The sequence below is a fragment of the Psittacula echo genome (genome assembly GCF_963264785.1).
Source record: "Psittacula echo genome assembly, chromosome: 1".
NCBI classification, from domain to species: Eukaryota; Metazoa; Chordata; class Aves; order Psittaciformes; family Psittacidae; genus Psittacula; species Psittacula echo.
This window is the reverse complement of record NC_137735.1, coordinates 89,948,026-89,964,891: the sequence shown is the minus strand read 5'-3', so window position 1 is coordinate 89,964,891 and position 16,866 is coordinate 89,948,026. Positions and strand designations below refer to the sequence as shown.

Below are 16,866 nucleotides of genomic sequence, written 5' to 3'. Positions count from 1 at the left end.
TGAAATAGTTGGTGCTGAGGGCCTGTTACACAGGCTGCATTCGTTGAAGGGTTTTACAGTAGGCTAGTTAGAGTCTTGTCCCAGCAGCTGAGCATCTGTAGCATCCTCTAGCATACAGTCTGGAGTGCATGGTTTTGTTTCATCCTATGGGTATCCAGTTTGTGCCCCATCAGACTCCTCAAATATGTAGCTTAGCCTAGAGTAAGCAGGAATGCTTGGAGACATTGTGTCAAAAGGGATAAAGGCATTCCTTCTGTTGAAGAAAAATGCTGATGTAAACCCAATCATTGACTTCCTTCTCAGTCGGAGCTGAAACTCCGTGATTCCCTGCTTTTTTGCACATTGATTCACCAAAAGGAATGGAGATTGAATTTCTGGGACATATGTCATGGTAGCTGTAGGGTTTCAATTGATAATGTTATTTCTATTAGCATGCTGATTGAACGTTTTTCCCCATAAACTTGAATTTTATACCTCCAAGTCTTTCGTACTACTCACACAGTGAAGCAATTTTAGATGCTCTTATCCAAAATCTCTTAACATCACAGATGGTACTAAAAACTAAACAGAAAATCCAGCATGTCATTCTGAATTAAAAAAAAAAAAAAAACAACAAAAACCCCAAAAAACAAAACCACAAAATGTGTAGATCTGATTCATTAATCTTTGTTAGTGGCACTTAGACAATATTATTGAGCTACTCTGGTAAAATATTAATGAGGACTGAGGTATTGCTTAGATGCAGTTATCACTGCAGTAAGGCGTTTTAGATGCTTCTCCTAACTTTATCATTGACTTTCTGTGTAACCAGTTTCTCTTAAATTCTTAATTTGTTTTACTTTAAAGACCCAAGGACTTCCGAGGACGTGTAAATATTCTAACATTTAATTTACAGATCCTGATATCCTAATATCAGGGTGTGTTACAGGTATGTTAGAAATGCTACAAAGAAGTTGAGAGCCTTAAATGAAGGATGTCTCACTTTATTTGCCAGCACGACTTTAAGTATTAGAAGAGTGACACACATAGTGTTTGATCATATATCATTGAATGCAACTTTGAAGATGACAAAAAAATACCTCAACATGTATTGCACATTCAACATTACTTTTTAAGTGTTTTTGGAGAATGATTCAACCCATAAATTCTGTTTTGCTTCATATTACTGGTTTATAATATTAATATTGGAAGGTCTTAACATAGATTCTTATTTCCATGTGAATATTTGGTAAGGTCTTCTCAGCAATTACAATATTAAAGAACCTCTACCTTGATCAGTACAGACTATTCCAGGCATCTGTTTATTAAAGTCTATAAACAGTTTGTCACCACAATGCCTGTTTGGAAGACAATGCAACGTCCTAGACCCAGCTAATGTGTATCTGCCTGAATCAGACTCAAAAATTCCAAGAGCTGCATGATAAAAGCCTGAATTTGTGATCATTGCCCAGTATAGGTTTGCACTCTCTTCCAACAGATACGTGCATTTTCAGTAATGCCTACGAAGGTGGTGCTACAATATTTTACCCCTACAGTTTTTTTCAGGAGCCATGAGAAGGTGGCATTTTATGTCAAGTTCAGTCCTTGAAGTTCTAATATGACTTAAGATTTCAAAGCTGTAAGTGTAAGTTGAGATAGAAACTTTTAAAGCTTTCCAATCTGAAGGTACTATTTAAGAAAATGAGAAGAGCAGCCCCTTCTTTCTCCTCTCTAGCTGGTGTGGCCTCTTTTACCAGTTCTGTGACAGCAGGTTGTCAGGCTGCTAATGCTTGTTGTTAAAATAGCCACTTAGGCAGAAAAGACTTATTATTGTAGTTTAAGGGGTATTTTACAGGAACACTATTTTCTGCAGAATACTATTCACTCAACTATACATTTTTATAGTCTTCAGCCCTACTGTCCAATTATCTAAAGTTTCAGTTTCTTATCTAAAATGGTACTTACTGCCACTTTCAATATATTTCACTGTCTCTGTCTTTGAAAATCAGTTTGTAAAAGCCTTTACCTGCAGAGACGAAATATAATTTTAAGGGCAGCTGTAACAATCGATATTAACAGGTTTCTTTAATCTATTCAAGTCTGTTTAAAAAGTATTCTTCTAACTGCTGTACGTGAGCTAGAAACGAATACATTTCACAAGTTTTCAAATGTGAAATGTTACTCCATTTTCTTACACAATGCTGAAACAGTACATAAACTTGACAAAATTAAAACAATTAACATCCATATGTAGTATTTCATCAAGTTGAAACCCTTCAGGAATAAATGTACTTTCTTTTAAACATTATCTCATTTTAGAGAAATGGAATCAAATGAAGATGATTTTGCTTGGCGCCATCAAAATACAAAGTCAATGCTATGCACTTTAGAGCTAATGCGTGTTACTGAAACTCTTCAAATATTTTTTCTGCTTTCACAGGGTATGTTGTAGGTTAGGTTAAGAGATAAGAAATATAGTTATGGCCAAAGAATCCACCACTTAGGTTGTAATGTAACCTGTAATTACAAAATAATATCTAAATATCAGCAAATGTAAGATCACACTATTCTTAAGACTGTACAAGACATTTTCAACATATTACAGAAGAGGTATAAGTAGCCTTACATCACTTCATAGGTCTGTCCCTCATCTCCAGCTTTGTCGTTATTAACACATTCAAAACATGCATCTGAACTGTCTTTGCCTGATGTACCAGAACACTTTCTAGTAAGTGGAATACATTGTAAGATTATTTTATTATCATGGTATAAAACATGTAGTCACTACAAGGTATGCCTTGACATTTCCATAAAACAAGGCAGACAAAATAAGCCTTGTATGGCTTTGAGCAACGTGGTCTAGTGGAAGGTGTCTCTGCCCATGGCAGGAGGGTTGGAACTAGATGATCTTTAAGGTCCTTTCCAACCCAAATCATTTTAGGATTCTGTCTTTCTATACATTTGACACTTTTTGGTCCACTAAGAAGAAGTAATTGAAAAATTAACTTCAGAACTTTCAAGACCAAATTATAAGTTGCCTGGGAAATATATGCAATACATATTTTTCCCAAGCACTTAGTGGTGAAAAAAACCTTCTAATTTTCTATTAACCTGTGTATCCTAAGTTAACATTAGTACTGTGAACTGCAATGATTATTGAAGTTCAAACCGTTTCATTTGAGCCTGCTATCTAAATTTTCAAATGTTCTTAATGAGGTTTCATTGTTGTATTGGAAATAAACGATTTTCAGCTTTGTAATCATTGGAAGGATTTTATATATCTATAGCTACAATCCTCAGCAGCCAACTCCACCCCAACCAGAGAAACCAAACACTCAAGGCCTTTTAAGCCTTCTTTTAAATTCTTTTCATAAACTGAAAAAGTAGTTAATATAATCTTGGCAATAAACAAAACTTGTCCTATCAACATGTATCCTTATAGCTCTGGCTGAATCTTGGAAAAACAGTATTATGTAATTTGTTGTCAAAATCAACCAATTCGTGTCAACCACTATAGCTAATAATACTGTGGTACATTTTTGATAAGACTATGGACTACTTTTGTTGCCCTTCAAATAACTGCATTGTTATGTCCTATATTTTCGTATCTCCTAGCAACAAAAAAAAAGTTTTAAAAAGTTTTATTTTTAGAAGTGTGCTAGAATTGTTTTCACAATCATTACATTTTCATACTGTCTTAGTGACAGTTGCCCATGAGCAACTGAGAAAATTCTTTCACATAAAATGCAGTGATATATAGTGATTATTGCTATCTGTTGCATTACATAGAATCATAGAATCATAGACTACTTAGGGTTGGAAAGGACCTGAAGATCATCTAGTTCTATCTTGTTGGTAAAACATTGGTTTTGGGGTCAGTGTCATGATCCCAGCCTTTGTACTGGTCTAGCTTTTAGTTTATGATCATTGTATCTGCTGTGTACCTGCAGTTTACATGGGCTTCTAGATTCTAAACATTGTGCCCCATATGGTTGTGATAAATGATAATGCTTATGGTACAAGAACAGGCTAGACTATCTGTAGATAACAAAGCAGGCATTACAGCAATGACATCTATATGCCAAAGGCATTGCCTCCAGACAGTATATCTTGATCTGCAGGACAGGAGGTGGAGAATGGCCCTGTAGAGCAAACTGGCTGCACCCGTGTTGCATAGCATGCTTTGCCTAGGTCCTAATACGTTGTTTTTTTTCTTTATATAATTCAGAAAAACTGCCACCATTCACCCAAGTCATGACATGATGCAAAGAGATATATGGTGGTGAGGCACTGGAATGGGTTGCCCAGCGAGGTTGTGAATGCTCCATCCCTGGCGGTGTTCAAGGCCAGGTTGGACAAAGCCTTGGGTGGCATGGTTTAGTGTGAGGTGTCCCTGCCTATGGCAGGGGGGTTGGAACTAGATGATCTTAAGGTCCTTTCCAACCCAAACCATTCTGTGATTCTATGTTTCTTGAGGCATTGCATGATGGCAGCACATGAAGGCAGCAAACCTGCTCAGGCAGTGCTGAGCATTTGTTAGTAGTGCACAGGGCTCAATATCATCCATGCTGTCTGTAGGCAATGGTCGCTGTAGTAAACTTTCTTCAAAACTTCCTAAATTTGCGTCAGAAACACCTAGCTAGCTTACCCTGAGAAGCCCAGGAGCCAAGAGATCTGTGGAGAGCTATAGCAGATCACAGATCTGGAACAAGGAAGGGAGCAAAATCATGGAACAGTATTGGTAACAATGTGGGTATTTTAACTGTAGCTTCATTGGTTAAACTTTTCTTTAAAATATATTTTAAATGTGTTATTTTGGCTTTGATGTTAGTTGAAGTTACATTTATGTATGTGTGTTTGTATAAGGATCTTTTGGTTTTAAACTATTATTAAGGTGTAATATGCAGAAGTGTTGAAGAAATAGGTCTTCAGTATAGAAAGCTCAAATATCTTTCAGAATTCCTTTAAGGTGTGAGTATTCACAGTATGACTTTCAGTCATTCCTACTTGATTGTCTCACTCTGGTGAAGTACTTCCATTCTGTTGACAACAGTCTCAGACTAGAAAGTGAGTAACTCCGTCACCTTAATTTTTTTGAGACTTCTACCCAGTCTTTTTCTTACTCTCAGAAGACTCACTGTTGGAGTTACTAGCAGTTAGCTTTACTTCTCTGGATTTATATTAATGATTGGTAGTACAACACAGAGTCAAATTGTCTTAAAAGATACTAGGATATAGAAGCAGAATCAGGAGAGACAGTAAGAGGTGTTCTTCCACTCTTCCCCTCCCCTCATCTCCAACATCAGCCAGTGCAAAGCATGCACATGTGTTATAATGATGCGTCCATGAGTGCACAGTCCTCTATATCCTTTGATCCTCCTCCTCCTCATTTTCCTCTTTTGCTTTGTTAGAAAAGATCTGGCAATCTCCCCTCTGCCCTGAAAATGATGAATTATAATCAAATTTAAAGTGGAAGTTTTAATTATGTGCATTTGAATAAGGTACTCTTTTCAGTATATTCATTTTCATTCCAAGGGACTTGCTAAATATTTTATATTTATTATTTCTACACCCTCATCTAATTGCAGAATTAAAGCAACTTCAGAGAACAATAATGATGATAATGAGATCAGTAAGAGATTACAAAGACCGAAGTTCTAATGCAAAGAAACAATCAAATGCTCAGTGAAAATCATTACAATTTGAGGAAACGGAGAGAACATAGAAGCCCTTAGCCCTCTGCCCTTTTTTTGCAGGCAGACCACCCTCTCTCAGATCATAGTTTTAAAGTGAAGAGTAAAGAGCTATCCAAATTACAGATTGGTTTTGAAGAACAGTGTTCAACCTGCTTTGTGCGGAGGATTGGACTAGATGACCTCTAGAGGTCTCTTCCAACCTAAACTATTCTTCATTCTATTGAAATGCTAACTCCGCACATGGAAAACTTGAATTCTTTAGTAAGTGCTTTTGCCAGTGTCTCCTCTTGAGGCTATTTTCTACAGCTTTATTCAGCTTTAGTAACACCTTTCATGCTCCTTTTGTAATTGCATTAAATTTGCATGCCATTCTTGTCAAATGCCCACATTAATCTGTGTATTGTATTGCCAAGTAAGCCATTAGAAGTCTGTGTTTACAAATTCCAGTTTATCAAGCCCTTTTCCAGTACTCCAATCACAGAATCAGCCAGGTTGGAAAAAACCTTTAAGATCATCAAGTCCAACCATTCCCCACCACTGCCAAGGCCACCACTAACCCATGTCACTGAAGGCCTCATCTGCATGGTGTGTCACCACTTCCAGGGACCATGACTCCAGCACTGCCCTGAGCAGCCTGTTCCAATGCCCAAGCACCCTTTGGGGAAGGAATTGCTTCTAATCTCCATCTAAAGCTCCCCTGGTGCAGTTTGAGGCCATTTCCTCTTGTCCAATCGTTTGTTCCTTGGGAGCACAGACCAGCCTCTTCCTGGCTCCATCTTCCTGTTAGGCAGTTGTAGAGAGCAATAAAGTCCCCCCTGAGCCTTCTCTTCTCCAGACTAAGCACCTCTAGGTCCTTCAGGCCTTCCACATCACACTTTTGCTCCAAGCCCTGCACCAGCTCTGTTGCCTTTCTCTTTCCCCACTCCAGGACCTCAATGTCTCAGTAAGGGGCCCAGAACTGAGCAAAGGATTCGAGGTGCAGCCTCACCAGTGCTGAGTATTTCAGTGCTTAAAATGACATGTAGCCTTACAAAGGAACTTCACAATACAGCTGCACTTCGAATAACCTTTCTCAACTGCTGTCCAACCCTAATTTCCAAAGACATTTCCTTGCTTAGCTGTAGAATTTTCCTGCAGGTGGACATTTTCGAACACCTTAGGTAGTACCCCAGTCTTTACAGAAACAAGCAAGTCAATGCTTAGCTCACTCCTATGCTTGGTTGGTATCCAAAACCTTGATGTTCTTCTCAGTTTCCCTGAAAGGCTTGCCCCTGTAGACATTTACAGTCTTGAACACTGACAGGGACCGTGCAAATTGCAGCTGTGGCCATTGTGTTCTTTCAGACATTTGCTCCCTTGTTCCCTTTACATGATGATGCATGGCAGTAAACACCACAGTGAAGGTTCAGGTGTGTAGAAACAGTTTTCACTTTTCACACAAAAGAATAGTCCTATGTGAAATAACCTAAATCCACTGCTGCCATTCCTACTTTAAAAAGTGAATGACACCAAATTATTTTGCAAAAGCTTTGCTTATTTGTCAAGTGAGAAGGAGTATGGGGGGAAGCACCTTTTCCATCAACTTGTATAGAACCCACTCAGCCCTGGGAAAGCCTGGGAAATTGATAGTCCTTGTAGCCTGTCTGGATGGCATTATATTTAAGAAGAAATTAATTCTTAACCTCGAGACAGAAGGATTTCAGCAGGAAACTTACTAAAAAAAGTTGTTCACAACTCATGGTGCTATTTAATGTTCTGTAGTAGCAAAGAATTATTGAGAATGTATAATGTGCTTGGTAAGGTAGCACATCATGGCAATGAAGAAATTGTCTTCTGCTTTGCATCATGGCCATATATATATTATGCTGGTTTACTATTTGCTGATTCCTTGATTATTCAAATATAAAATTCCCAGCAATTCTTGGAGTTTTCATTACATTGTTTATTTTTTATATAAATTTGCTAGAAATATTTGTGAGTTTAGTAATATTTAAAGTGGCATGTAGTGATGAGGGGATAACTTTGGTGCTTATATAAAAAATTCTTTCATCCCTTAATTATGAGAGACTTTGTCCATGGGTTTTTTTTGTGAATTAATGCAGGTTGAATTTACCTTAGGGAAGCTATATTGATTTATGCAAGCTAAAATTTTAACCTGGGATTCCCTGTGTATAGAATTGTTTACGTGCATTATTATTCGTGAATAGTGAAGTAGATGTTAGTTGGAATTTTTGAGGATTTAAATTGAATGGCCACTATGTGTTTTATAAGTGGGTGCCACACTGTAGAATTATGGAATTATGAGATTGAGTTTGGAAGGGACTTCCGGAGATCATCTGGTTCAATCCCCTGCTCAAAGCAAGATCAGCTAAAGCAAGTTGCTCAGGCCCATGTCCAGTTGGGTTTTGAATGTCTCAAAGTGTGAATGCTTTACAGCCTCTCTGGCTGTATCCTTGCACTGGCAAGCTCAGACCTGGACATAGCACTCTAGATGTGTCTTACCAGTGATGAGTTAGAGGAGAAGGATCCCAAGGAGAGCTCCATGCATTTCTGCTGCTCTCACATACAAGGCTAATTCTCTTCCTTGCCTTCTTGGCTAGTCATTCCTAAAAAATCCTGAATGTATCAATTACCTGATTGCTGCAGACAGGTATTTCTTGTCCACATCTTTCAGCATCCTTCAATTCCCAGCCAATCCACTGCTTTCTTCCTTGTTGGTGGGTTTTCACTTCCCTCCTTATTGATCACAATTTAATTCCTCACCAGTTGGTGCCCACCCTATTGGAAAAGAGACTTTTGCCCCATGTGGTCAGGTGGATCCTGTCTCTTGTTAGCAGTCTTCCATTTTCAGAGAGGGACACATGGTTGTAAAATCAAAGTATCTCTTCACAGTACCAGCTGTGCAACTGTCCTGGTTTTGGCTGGGATAAACTTAATTATTTTTTTATTACTAGCTGGTACAGTGCTGTGTTTTGGCTTTAGTCTGAGATCAGTGAGGATAACATGCCAATGTTTTAGTTATTGCTCAGTGGCGCTTACCCTGATCAAGGACTTTTCAGTCTCTCAAGCTCTGCTAGTGAGAAGGGGCACAAGAAGCCAGGAGGAAGCAGAGACAGGACACTTGACTCAAACTAGCCAAAGGGGTATACCATACCACAGCAAGTCATGCCCAGTATATAAACTGGGGGGAGTTACCCAGAAAGGCCAGATCGCTGCTCAGGTCAGGCTGGGTATCGGTCGGCGGGTAGTGAGCAGTTGTACTGTGCATCACTTGTATTTATTGCTTTTTCCCTTTCCCCTTTTGGTTTTATATTCTCTCCCCTTGTTTTTTTCCCTTATCATTATAAGTAGTATTATATTGTACTTTAGTTATTAAACTGTTCTTACTTCAACAGTGACAAGCCATTATTATCATGGGAGGGCGAGCGAGTGGCTGCATGGTACTTATTTACCGGCTGGGTTTAAACCATGACAGCAACCAATTTTTGACCCACAGGATCTATTCACTCATCTTCAGCTCATTCCTCCTCACTGCAGCATTGAAGAGAGAGCCACCTGGGCCCATTTCTCTCTTTTTATTTTTTAATGTAATACAAGTATTTCATAAAGAGCAATTTGCAAGTACGATGCTAACTTCTATTTCCATCTGACAAGTAGCTGCTGTAAGCATGTTACAAATCCCTATGTAAAACTAACTTGTAGTGTGAGATGTAGGCAGTAAAATAAAGCGTTTCTTTTTCCTTTTTTTTTTTTTTTTTAATATGATAAGACTTTGCTTCATGGAGGGACATAGATTCATAAATTCTTTTGTCAAGGAGAAACACTTCAAGCAGTAATTATTTTCTCCTGGGCAAAACTTTCTTATGAATCTTTAAAAAACTTCCTTGTTAAAGCAGCTTTGTACATAGAGGATTTTAATGAAGGTAAACATCACTTTTGAATAAGCATCTGAGAACTTCAGCTGAGAAGCAAAATGTTAGCATCAAAATTCTTGAGAGGTGTTACATATGTTGCAAGTAGCACTTTACTCCTGATTTAAAAACTATTTTGTTTTCTATGTGATTGCATGCACACAATACCTGGGAAAGAGACTTAATAAATGGACAAGCCCATGACTCTTCAGTACTTGATTATGAAGGAAAAAGATGCCCTGGCATAGAGTTGTTGGACTTCTGTCATACACAAACTGCATCAGGCTCTGTTTTATTTTCTTTGAACTGCGCTGAATCCTGAGATACACTGGGGAAAATCAGCAAGTACTGATGCTATGTACCCGTATAGGTGAGGGGGTAGAGTAAAGCAGAGTTTGGAGAACTCACTGATAAATGAGGTCAGTAGCTGCTTTGAAAATAAGTATCATTCTTGGGTTGCAAATGGAATATGAGTAACAGACAAGATTGATCTTTCTGTCATGATTGTGTTTTGTTGCTGTTGTCTCTTCTCAACCAATAGATTTATTTTTTCCCCTCATATTTACGGTGACATTTTAGAGGAGGCTTAGGAAAATATTTGTATCCTGTTCATCTTAAATTGCGTTATTCTTTGAAAATAATTTTTGAAGTTTCAGTCTTTCCATATTTTTGAGCAGTCTAGGCTTGAAAGTAAAAAGGAGTGTCATTAAAAAGGCATCTATAAATATATATCTGTACATACATATAGAGGAATAGATGGGAATGAAAATGGAAAAATATGAAAGCAAATTATTTATTAACTTCTGTCCTTCTGTGACTGTGCTACTGCAGGTTAGATCCGCATTCACAGAATCATAGAATCAGGTTGGAAAAGAGCTTTAAGATCATTGAGTCCAACTGTTAACCTAGCACTGCCAAATCCACACTAAACCATGTCCCCCGTTCTTGTGCTGGTGTTGCTTACACCTGGAACCTTCTAGAAAACTTTAATTACCAGACTTTTCTGTGAACCACAGCACGTACTGAGTGAAAATATAAAAGGAGTGTCAATCCTGAGTGCCCTCAGAGCAGCTAGCACAGTTCCAGGGAAGAACTTATTTGGGTTGTCAACTTAGTGGCTATTTTCACTCTTATAGATAGGACTGGTTTTTTGTAACTAGCTGGGAAAGAGTAAATTTGGTAGCATTTGGAAACGGCTATAATCTGTTCCTTTAAAGTGGATTTACAGAACTTCTGAGGTGGATGCCGAGTCCAAGTTCATTCCAAATCCTTCTTTAAAGTCATGATACAATGGGATTAAGAAGTCTGATTTTGGGGGAAGATCTCCAATGCCAAGAAAAATCGGGATTTTGGAGCACAGTGAGCTTTAGATTTGTTTCTGTAGCACGTTCTGCCATGTAGGAGAAGAAGTTGATGAGAGAGGAGATGACATTTTCCTTCAAAATGCTATTTCTGTTCTAAGAACTTGAGAAGTGGAGTATATTAACAGAGCTGTATTATTTAAACAAAGATTTACCATTTACTTTTTTCGTCTTTTATTTCACAATGTGTTTATTCCACACCCTGCCTTTATGGTACCAAACTTTAATATGACAAAAAAATCTGTCACATGACAACCAACTTTCATAATTGGAAGACTGCAAAGCTGGAAGATAAGAAGCTGACTATCAAGCAGTAAACTCATTATAACCCCACATTATCAACATTTTAAAGAAAAACAGAAAAATACTGGCTAAGATACTCTTTTTTTCTTTAGGTTATTTATATTTTGAGTCTGACAAAAAACCTGTGAAAAATCTCTTGTAAGGGACGGATGCTACATTGACACAGAGCCAAGGGAAAAGCTTTACAGTAGAAATTGTTCATTGACTCTGTGACTACAAGTGTGGAAAAGCAGAGAGAATTAGATAACATTAATTCAAGAAACACAGCAAAGCCAAGGCACAGGGTTGGTGTATAAACAGCTTTAACTGTATATATTCATCTCAGTGGCTCTAAAAGCAAATGAAAGATTACTGGGATAAGATTATCTGTAACAAATGCAAGGAAATGTATGAAGCAGTTGGAAAAGCTTTTTATAGTAGAGCAGTTAAATCTAGTTAATTGTGTTTGATTTTTGTTTTCATAATTACTTCCATTGTTCCATGGAACTGCTGCTGAATGTCTGACATCGTCGAGCTGTCATGCCCTAATTAAAAAAACAAATGAATAGAAACTGAATACGAACGTGATTAGTGTTGTGTTACATACTTTAATATATGTCCTTATCCTACTGGTTGAGAGCTACTTCATACTTAGCTGAGGAGATAATCTTTGATTTAAAACGAAAAAAGCCACTATGATAAGGTAGTGTGGTTAAGGGAAGCATTTGACCATATGTGATGGTAACAAAAGCAATTCTGTTTGCTGTTGCCATGTGGTAAGAAGGTCAGGAGTAAGTAATGAGAAACCCAATTTATGTTAATTCCCACTGTGACCCCTCACACAGGCACTGTTCAAGTTAGTAGCGTTTTATAGCACTGCTAGAAGTAGTCAAGGATGAGCTGGCTTGAGGTCGCTGTATTCGTTCATGTCTGGTGATCTGTACATGTCCAGTAGGTTTTATAAATCTTGAACTGGGTTTATTGTGGAAGTGTAGATCATTTGACTTACAGCAAGGCATACAAGCGTGATGTACATACAACTGCTTTTGTGGATATTACTTATTTAATCAGATTAATTTAATTAATTTTTAAAATACAATTATATGATACTCTTGGAGCACATGCAGTGCATTAAATTCATGGACCTTTCCTGTATCTATTTCACAGACATAAAATCTTATTGTGTCTGGAGGAGTAAAACTGAGACCATGTTTCAAAGTACATCCCCCTTTCCAGAAACTCTCCCAACCGTTCCCTTTCACTCTGGGGCTAATTTTGATTCCTCTTGCTTTGAGATAAACCCAGTAAAGGTGGCAGAAGTTGCAGATGTTCATGTGGACAACAGATAAAGAGAAGCCACTGGCTCTGTTTTGATCTGAGTATTGCACCTGGATCCTGTGCTTAAATGGGCCAGTTACTTCCTCATCCTAATTCTTTTTTTCTTTCATATTTAATGTTATGAATTTCTGAGTACAGGCATTATGTTAGCACAGTTTTTAAGGCTGGAAGCTGTCAGGAGGAACACTGCATAGATTTGTGTGAATGAAGTGAACCATCTTAACAGTGCTTGTTATTACTGAAAAGACTAATATAGTTAGCAATGTCGCATACAAAGTAGCTGCATTCTAAGACCTTTTAGGCAGGTGGCCATCTGGGTCAGTAGGACTGTGGCTTAAGGAGCAGTGGATGCTGTAGAAGTGTAAAGGCAAGTTCATATGATAGAAATATGTGCTCTGGGCAGTGTTATCAGTCACTTTCCTTTCATGATGGGTATCAATCTGGCCACCTATTGAAGTGAAAGGAAAACCAAGTCAAAGAACTGCAGTATCTTCTTTCAGTTTGACGATGGTGTGTTAGGTAAAAATGTGCAAGAGGAAAACCGGTAATGGTGGCTTCCAAAGCTTTTCATTTAAGCTAAGCATCTTCATTACCATTCATGGACATTTTATATAGTTGTTTGTGTAAGGTTTGCACTTGATTCACATGATGCGTTGCCTAGTTTGAAAAAAATTACTCAGCAGGTGTGGTGATATTATACACTGAAAATGAATATTTAAGACTCAGGGGAAACTATTTACAACTTTGGGGAGGTGGGAAGACAGTATAAACTTCCTTTGAAATAGTTTATGTCTCTTTTCCCTTTTAAAGCACCATTAAAAGAGATATATCCACGTTTCCTAGGGTGATCTGTCACAAGCTGACTTGTCTATGATTTTACCAAATATCTTCCTAGTTAGATAAAGCATGTGCATGAATGTGCAGAGTGATTTATCTGTTTTGTCTCAGTGATGACAATCTGTATTCGACTGAATTTGCCACTTTCCTAGCTTTCCTTTATAACTGAATTGGGAGTTCAGTGTAGTTTCTTATACTTTCTTAATTTGTTGTGGTACTTCACATTCATGGGGTGGAAAAGCTAGATTTCATCCTCCATGTCGACTGTTCAGAAACTTGCATGGATATTTAAAAAAATATATAGCAAAAATAGAATTATTTATTACAAATGCAGCCCCAGGATGAATCCACCAAGCTTCAGAGCCTGGTTGTCATTACCCCCAAAACTTCTATCAGTGTATTTGTAACAGCATGATTCCAGAAATATCTAGCGTTGACTCTTACTTTGGTACCATAGGAGCAGTATCTATGCAGTGCATGTCACATTACAAGATGTGGCTATTCGAAAATGACCCTGTTGTGGGTTTATATTTTCAAAGATTTATTTGTCCCTGCACAGACTGATGTCAGTGGTGCACGTGGTGATCTTAAAGGAAGAAAGAAATAATTTCCTAAAGTAAGTGATTCTGTGCGTTTTACGATATACACACATGTAGCAAGTGTAAAACACAGAAGCCAGAAAAGTTGTGTTTTTCAAGTAGGCATGTAAAGGACTTTCTTCAGAGTAGTTGTACAAGCTATGTGATATAAGGAAAAGAAATTAAATTTAATCATTATTCAGATACAGCGAGTAAAGATGAAAGTTCTCCACAATTTATCTACCAAATGTTTGTGTCTGACACAGTGACTCTAATACCACAGTTGTTAATATTAAGTCTGTCCACATATTTTGTGCAAAATGTCTGTGGTGAGGCATTCATTGTGTTGAAAAGCTGACACAATGGAATGCTTTTTGTGCTGGCTCTGGACAAATTACAGTCCATTTTATCAGTTCCAAGGTCAAAGTACTATCATGGCTCTTAAAGTGTAGAGTAGTGAAGTGGGGTCTATTGAATGTTTGAGGAACAGCTCTAAGTTTGCCTGCTTTTTGCAGCCAGGTATCTCCAATAGCCGAGTTCTTCGTGTGAGCCCATTTCTCTTGTTTACAATTCTCATTTTTGCAGTAATTTGATTTCAGAATTACTTCCACTGCAGTGTATGTAGAGTTGTAGAGCTCAGCCATATTTTCAAGGTACACAGTAGCCATTGTCAGTGCAGAAATGCTTTCATTGCTCATTTCAGCTCTACTGCTAGTTTAAGCATAAGCCAAAGGGCACTGTTATTAAACGCCTTGTACTGCCCAAGTCTGCGTTTCTTTCCTTGTCATTCTTGTAGACCAATTCTTTTTTTAAAATCAGAAAACATAAGCTCTTTCACACAAAACTTGGAACTAGGTTTGCATGGACTTAATACATCCTTCTTTTCCCTACCCTCTCTAGTCTAACACTAGCCTTTCCTCCTAATGTGAAACATTATTTTTACACCTTGCAAGCCTGCACTGGTTTTTCTGTGAATAAGAATCATCAGATTATTTTGCCATCTTGGCCACTCTGAAATGCAGCATGATTGTTTTAAACAAATTAAGATCAGAATTACTTTTTTTTTTTTTCCCCTCATAAAAGCAGTGGTACTTTCCAGAATCCCCTTCTTTTCTCACAGCATGCAATCTAAAGTTCTTGATACCCATTTTGTGACTAATGAAGCTTTCTTGCCCATTTTGCTCTTCTCCCCTTCTATAAAGCAGTTCATCAGCGTTGCTTTTTGATTAGCAAAGTGGGTCATTTTAATAACATCCACCTGCACCCAAAGTGTTCCTTTAATTTTTCAGTTCACTCTTTTGAGTTCATGACCACCTGCAGCCAGCTCATTGATTCGCTGGTGTGATTTTTGCTCTTTGGGAGCAGGTGAAGAAATAGGGGTGGCTTTCTCTTATCTGCCTAGGGGCACCAGCACACATAAGCATCAAAGGACCCAGGGTTTCTGTAGTAAAAGGCTGGAAAAGAAATAAATAAAGATGATGTCTGGTTGTAAGACTAGCTCAATGTGTATTTAGGTTATACAATGTATTTTATTGACTTACTGTCTTAGTCTGACTTCTAAAACTTGCTTTATTTTTACTTAGTCCTGGATAGTTTTGAAATGGGTATTGCTTTGCCGTTGTGGTAACTCTATCTTTAGCCTTGTCCTTTTATCTCTTTAGGAACGCTGGTGTATCTAAATTTCTGTATAGAGATAAGCTGTTAAAATATTTTTATTTTTCCTTTCCTTCGCAGGGAGTAGTATGTGGGAGGCTGTGGACTATTTGCTTCCGACATAGGAACAGCACTGGGTTGGGAATCTGCACTCCTGAGAGAATGCTGGGAATCTGCAGAGGGCGACGGAAATTCCTGGCTGCCTCTCTGACTGTCCTTTTTGTCCCTGCCATTACGTGGATTTATCTGTTTGCCGGGAGTTTTGAAGGTAGGAGGAGAATAAGGGCTACAGGTGGAGGGCTGGGGTGTTGAATGTATCAGGGCAGACAAATGTGGATCATTGATTTTATTGAAATAAATCTGGTTTGACTTGCAGAGCAAGTAGTTCGCAAGGTGCAGGTTTCAATGAAGGGCCTTCCTTACCGTGTTCTCACTGCTGAGGAGGATGTAATTGCTGCCCCCACTTATTGATTTTTTTTTCATTTTTTGACTTGTAAAAAGTGAAAGAAACCCAAACAAATCCACCTTACTCATTTCTTTTCAGAGTTTTCTAATTTTTAAAAGTTGAACTATCCTATGCCCTGTAAGATTTTACTTTTAATTGAAATTAACATCTCATTTCAGATCTGTCCTTAATATTATTTTAAAGTGCTTAAAAATATTTATTCTGGGCACTCTTTACACAGCTCTGTTTTTATGGACCTGTGTGTTAGCCCTTAAACATATAGATGAGAGTGAGCCTAGTTCTGGGACACAAAGCAGGAAGTGTATCTAGCTGGAGAGCCTACAGGACAAGCCAGGAAAACGTGTGTCTGCCATGGTTCTTTGCATCATGGACTGTCTAGGTCATGGTCACTCAGGTGCAGCCTTTCTCTTGTCATGTGGTCCATTGTGCTGCTGTTCACTGGACCATGGAACACGTGCTGGTACCTAGTTTGGAATGTCAGACAGTGGTGGGACACTGCTTTATGAAGTGTAAATGTAAGAGCAAAGAATTACATGAAATGTTCTCTAGGCTCCTGATTTGGTTATATAAATGCATACGTGGCCAAAACCTGCAAACACATGAGGCTGTTTTCTTGCCTTTGCGTGAAGATTGTTAGTTCTAGCCACTGCCTCTATGTTTATTGTGCTAGGAGGCCGAACACAGAAAATCAGCAAATACCTGTATAAAATCTCTTTATATAAAATCAGTTTAAATCCGTATCACTCTGGGTGGTGGTGGGCTGCT

The 16,866-nt window shown here is 38.1% G+C and overlaps 1 protein-coding gene across 1 annotated transcript in view; it reads left to right on the top strand.

Moving 5' to 3' along the window:
- Positions 1–16,866, top strand: part of LARGE1 (LARGE xylosyl- and glucuronyltransferase 1) — a gene marked incomplete at its 3' end in the record, with an annotated part of 273,098 nt that overhangs the window by 64,841 nt on the left and 191,391 nt on the right. Inside the window, exon 2 of the mRNA XM_080627788.1 lies at positions 15,717–15,903. Coding sequence (XP_080483914.1) covers positions 15,798–15,903 — 106 coding nt within the window. The 5' untranslated portion in view covers positions 15,717–15,797. The remainder of the gene's footprint in view (positions 1–15,716; positions 15,904–16,866) is intronic.